At 34.4% G+C, this 6,291-nt stretch overlaps 1 protein-coding gene across 1 annotated transcript; it reads right to left on the reverse strand.

Annotated features, from left to right (window-relative positions):
- Positions 1 to 240: 240 nt before the first annotated feature.
- Positions 241 to 1,152, reverse strand: LOC131067267 (uncharacterized). The gene has a single exon (XM_058002219.1). The coding sequence runs from the start codon at positions 1,072 to 1,074 to the stop codon at positions 241 to 243; it is 834 nt and encodes a 277-aa protein (XP_057858202.1). The 5' UTR covers positions 1,075 to 1,152.
- Positions 1,153 to 6,291: the final 5,139 nt, after the last annotated feature.

The following is a 6,291-nucleotide window of genomic DNA, read 5'->3' on the forward strand; positions in this document are numbered from 1 at the left end:
ATAGTAAATAATCAATAATAATAGATCATATTTTAGGAAATCTGTAGACAATATCTTTAGCTTCCTTTTGGTAAACACATAGTGGCTTATAGAACATTAAATTCTCGTAATAATAATTTTATTAAAAAAGAAAAATAGTAATAATAATTTAATATTTCAGTCGATCATTCTCCCCTTCAAATAAAACAATGTTTGCATTGTAAGAACAGAGATCCAGAACAAGAAAGAATCGATAACCGATCAATCTTTTAAAGAATACCTTTTGCCAGTAAAAGGTCGGAACTTATCAGCTTCTTCACTTTGCTTTTCACTTTTTTGTGTCACCACCTTTCCATTTCCCCTAGCAAGTGCATGGGTTTGATAGGTGTTATCACCAAATACAAGCTTACCTGGTTTACGTATTGGAGCTCTTGAAGGGGATCTTGACCTTGCTGATTTAACTTTGGGACTCTTGGGTGATACAGGTTTTCCATTCAGACGCCTTCCAACTCCAGTGAAAGCAGTAAATCTGCATTGAGATTTTTCTTCATGCTCTGTAGATGTAGTAGTTTCTCTTGTTGATCTTGAACTAGTTGCAGTAGTGCAGATATTAGCAGGATTTAATGGCAGCCTTTCAGGTTCTTTGTAATCAAGAGGAGGAGCAAAGTCTACTTCCAAGTCTGCGTCAAACACACTTATGGCAGATTCAGGTTTTGTTTCAACTATATTTATAGAATATATGGTGTTGTTGTAATCTAACTTAATGTTATCCCCTGTGGTCAAACAAGAGAAGTTCCTCAGAGAAACCTCCAAGAAAGCTTTTGGGTTGGATATGTCTAATAAATTCTTTGTGTGGGGCTGCAATTTCAAACTCGTCCCCTTTGGAAGAGTGGTATGCTTCAATTTGACTGTATCTCCTGGTTGTAGAAGCATATTTTCTATCATCCAAAGTGGCATATAAATGATACCCTCCTCAGCCACGAATTCAAGTACTCCACAGTGTGAGATGCAACCTGTGATGGTATTCTGAAGCTGGAAAAGCATTGGATACTCTATTTCTTGAGATATGAGACGAGAAAGAGCAGAAGGAGGCATTATAATTTTGTTGGCTTTTTCAAGCTCTGGTTTGTCAGTATAAATGGGAGGATAACATTGATAGATCTGCTCAAAAGTAGCAGCTTCTTCATAAGGCCCTCCATACCTATATCTTCTATATCCATATCTTCTTTGATAAGATCCATCTTCATCATGTTCTTCTTCATGGTTGTTCATAACTTCTTCAGGTCCTCCATTTCCATATATATTTTCATCATATAAATTTTCATAATATCTTTCTTCTTCATGCACATTCATATTTTCATCAATTCCATCTTCAAGATTTCTTTCTTCTTCATGTCCATATCTACTTTCATCAGATCCATCTTCATAATAACTTTCTTCTTCATTTACATTCATATTTTCAAGCTTTCTTTCTTCTTCATGTCCATTGATATCTTCACCAGGTTCTACATATCCATATCTTCCTTCATTATCTGATCTATCTTTATGAGAACTTTTACATCCAAAAATCTCTTCCTTACCAACATAATATTCCATTTCTGAAAAAAAAATTATAGAATTTGAGCTCTGAGATAAATTCCTGTGCAGTTACGTATTCTCTTTTGTTGGGTTTTAGCAATTATATATAGATGTCATATAAAGGGTTGCGTCCTTTTTATTTTTAACAGTCGCGGTGTTAACTCTTAAGTGCTCCATCAATTTATAAATGAACCTATATAACTATTAATATGAAATAAGATTGGTTTTTTAATTTTTTAGATTGAAAGCTCTTTTACATGCAATGTAATTAAGAAAACGCGTAAAATGCAATTTAATATAATTACATCAGGAGCTTGGAGTGCATGTCTATCGTTCACCAAATTCGAACTTGTTGATTAATTCTTAAATGTTTAGTTAAAACGAATAAAGTTATTGTCTATATAATAATTCTGTGTATTGAATATAACTGTAAAGTTATTTGAAGAATTTTTGGCAATACTGAATTAACCTTTTTTTGTTATAGTAGAATTTTTTTTTATGAGAACTACCTTAAAAGAGATTGTGGCACCAAAGAAAGATAAAACTTTGACTATTTATAAAAGATGGAACACCAAGAAGAGATTGACAAAACAATCAATTATATCTTTAGAGCCCACCCTATAGCATAATAAGAAGCATGTTTTAAGCCTGCTCATGCTTTCTTTTCCTCAATTTATTTTGTTAAATCTACTAGTCCCTACAATATAAGGGTCATACATGCACTGCAATTACCAAAACCCATGCTTTTTGCTAGTTAAACTAAAGTTGTGGCCTAGTTCAACAAAATAATTAAGAAAGACAAGTTGTTAGTTTGATAAACTTTGTTGAGAAGGTTTAGGATCAGAAAATGAGTTAAAATAATTGTTGTTTTGGGGTAGGATCCTTTGAGCAAATGTTTAATACAATAAATATTCACTCCTTTGGCTACATGATGTGGTCAATTCCCTTGATCAAAACATCTCATTACCTATACATCCATGTTGATATGGATGTCACTACCTATATCCATCACTATCTACTTGATCCACAAAAAATACAACCAATAGTGATGTCTAATTACCACTCTCTCTAGATACCATATAAGAGCAACATTGGGTGTATATGTTGAGAATATGCATCCCACAGTAGACATAAAATTTAATTTCTAGTAAAATGTTTAAATAAAGTTATCTTTATTTAAACATATAACTGAAAGAAGTAGGCAAAAAAGAGTTAAAATATTGAATGAGTAGATTGTGTAATTTAATGTTAATGCTTAGTGTTAGATTTCTTGAAGAACCACACATTACTAAATCTAGCATGAGAGCGAACAAAAATGATGAAATAAATTCAAATACAAACAGGGAGAGAATAATGATATTCCAATATCCAAATACAAACAAGGAGAGAATAATGATATACCAATATCAAAATGCAGGGTTCATTCATATAAAATCCAAGTGAAATGACCCTAGGATAAAAAATCTAGGGTAACATGTGTCCCATAGGTGTTGAGTTAGCTACAAAAAAATATTAGACTAGCTAAACATGTAGGAACAAAAGGTGTCAAGTGAATTTAGCTTGATGAGAAAGTGGTGGCACTTAACTACAATTAATCAGTGAGTAAACAAGGTAGAGATGGCACATACTTTTTCAATACATGTTCTCTTATTTCCTAGATTACATGAGTAATCAAATTAAATTACTTTAGTTAAATAAACCATTTTGAATAATTTAGACTTATTAATAGATTATGTTTTTTTTTATATGGAATAAAATAATTATTCAATTAAAATTAGTTGGATTCATTATAAATAAATATGAAAAATATTATATTTTCTTTAAAAATTTTAGAATTTAAATTTATTTTATATAGATATATTTTAAATATGGCTTAGTAATAAGTAAAAATTATTTGGAATTTCTCATTAAATTTAAATATAAAGTGAAGTATGTAATTACACTAGCACCTCCCCCTTAGTGCAACTTAGGAAAGAAGAGATGTGCTCCCCAAAGATAGGCCATATGAGGTACAAATGTATAGTTTATAAGAACCCTAAAACAAAAAGAGGGTGAAACCCTAAAAAAAGAAAAAAAATGTAGGAAAAACATCATCATATAAAGAGGAAAGATAATGGCTTGAAATCCTTATAGGATATGGCCTATCCATGACTTTACAAAGGAGAGATATAATGCAGGAATAGTATGTCACATTATAAATTTTGTATTCTAGGTCCATTTGCAATGAATGGTTTATCTTCCCTTTTGAAGAAAGAAATTTTGAGATATTAATCAATATAGTTCTAACTCAATTAGCAACTTTTATGAATTAATTAGGATGAGTGTGTCTAGAAGTAGATCATAGATGTCAATGTCAATGTTGAAATATGACTAAAATTGATCAATGGGATCATGCATAATCCATGTAATTTGGGAATGGTGATAGTTTTGAATGTAGACGGAAGAGTTGAAACAATTAAATTAAGGAATGTCAAGATATAAGTATAATACATAAAAGCAGTCATACTAGAAAGTTCCATGGGAGGAGGTTCGAACGTTCTTGGGTTTCAGAATAGGGTTCCAAGGAATGGAAGATGGTGGCAAGATGACAGTGCAAGATGGCAGGGTGTGGCAAGGCTTTGACACAGGTCTACAGGGAACGGTATATGGTGGCAAGGTTTCAATGTCCCCCATCAGGATCACCAAGGACAGTCAAAGGATGCCCCTCGTTTTGGCCAATATTCAAAATTTGACATCAACCCCTCCGTCAAAATCTTCAGGGATAAGCCTTTTATCAAACTGGTTTCAAACTTACCCTCAGGAAACTGATGGTTGAATCGTTTCACATGTCTACAAGACAAGTCAGATAGCCCCGAGACTTTTTTCAATAGTTCTCTTGCTCATTCGGCCCGCGCATTTCATTCCCATCCTCACAAAGCAAACAGTAACCTGCAGAATCTTTTAAACTCCAACACCTATGTCAAGGGAATTTCTCTCAACCATGGGGCTCGTAAGGTCCCTAGAGGACACCTAGGCCACCGTCCACCTTTTCAAAAATCATTCAGGCTAGAAAAAAAATTCAAAATTCATTTGGCCAGGAAAAAAAATTTCAAAATCCTGTCAAAAAGCTTCCACTTTTGAATCCATTTCGATTGAAACACCGAAAGAAACAACCAATTTTTGACATCTACGAAGCATCTCCATCCGTCCCTCATCAGCCCTCTCTCAAGGTTTGCCTTGCCGAAGGGAAAACTGGAGTAAACCAACAAGGAGATCATGGAGATCCCCTCAAGTCAAAACCAGCGCACTTTGTGTGGAAAAGAAAACTGGTGAAGTTTAAAGAGACGGACTCCTCTTTCCCCATTTCGACTCGGGCTCTAGTTGAGAACACCTTCGCTATCAAGATATCCTTTCCTGACCACATTCTCTCCCAGTTGGTCTCTTTTCTTCAAAAATTGGCTCTCATCGATAAGTTTAATTCTTCAATTCCTCTTCAAACCTTTCTTTCATGGGCAAACACTCACTAGTTGGGTCTTCGTGATATTTTCTTCATCGAGAGCCACTCGGAGTTTTTTATAGCTCTGTTTTCTTCATCAGAAGATAGAGATGCAGTTCATAAAAACAAATGCTGGTTTTGTCAAGGGGCCGGTCTTTTTACCTTACCCTGGATTTCAAATTTTAAACCAGATGCTAATCTTTGTAGATTTTATCCTCACTTGATCTCTTTTCTAGGTTTGCCTTTGAAATACAGAGACCCAGATATTGTGGAGACCATGGCCAATCCACTAGGCATCTTTGTCACTCACGATCTTATACCCTTTGAAACAATCTAGAGAGATGCTACGCTCTTCCTTCTCCTTGCCTCAAATAAGACCCTGCCAAAGCACTTAACCATCTCATCAAAATGGGGTTTGTGGCATCAAGATATTATATTAGATAATGCAGAGGTCGTCTGCAAATATCAACAACAATTAGGCCATTTCACGAATTCCTGTAGTTGTCATGAGTGCTCAAAGCTTTTAGTCTATAAAAATCACTGCTCAGACCCTCTTCTGTGTACTACTCATCAACATGAGGTAGTTTTATCTTCTGATTCTGTACAATCACGTAATGATCCCTGTAAACCTCGGGATGCCTTAAATTTTGAACCATCCTATGTTTAGTGGATTAATCAGTTGACCTATTTTTTTTATCATGTATAGCTGGATTCTTTATAGCTATAAATTTGCCTCCATGCCCACACCGGTTCTCCAATTATGTGATATAACATGTGATGACAGAGAAGCTATAGTTTGGGACCTAATGTTCAATGAATCCGGATTGATATCCTAAATTTAATGTAGAATTTATCAATTTTAGGGATAGTTGTCTCAAATAAGGAGGGTCATATCCAGGAAGTAGTAGACGATATGCTGTCCACTTTAGCTGCCACTATGATTGGGTAAATTGCAGAGGAGGAAGGTGTTAGTATGACAAATGTAATGTGTCCCTTATTAAAAACAAGGTTTTGTTGTTCAACTACTGACATCTCAGATAAAGGGAAAACCCCCTTGGAAATTAGGCACGAAGAAATGGAAACCCCTTCACAAGATGGTGAGACAAAAAAATTTATTTTTGACTATCCACAATCCTTATCAGTTGAGCAGAGCCCCAATTTGAAATCAGATGGCTTTACAACCCCAAAAAAGAGAGGTAAAAACCAAACTCTGTGAAGATTCAAGAAAAAAAAGAGGCAAGTGTGCAGAGTACTCTAGA

This window comes from Cryptomeria japonica, unplaced genomic scaffold, assembly GCF_030272615.1.
Source record: "Cryptomeria japonica unplaced genomic scaffold, Sugi_1.0 HiC_scaffold_160, whole genome shotgun sequence".
NCBI classification, from domain to species: domain Eukaryota; kingdom Viridiplantae; phylum Streptophyta; class Pinopsida; order Cupressales; family Cupressaceae; genus Cryptomeria; species Cryptomeria japonica.

Bases quoted from the DNA above. Each gene is read 5' to 3' on its own strand.
- LOC131067267 (XM_058002219.1), bottom strand. From the start codon at position 1,074: ATGCCTCCTTCTGCTCTTTCTCGTCTCATATCTCAAGAAATAGAGTAT.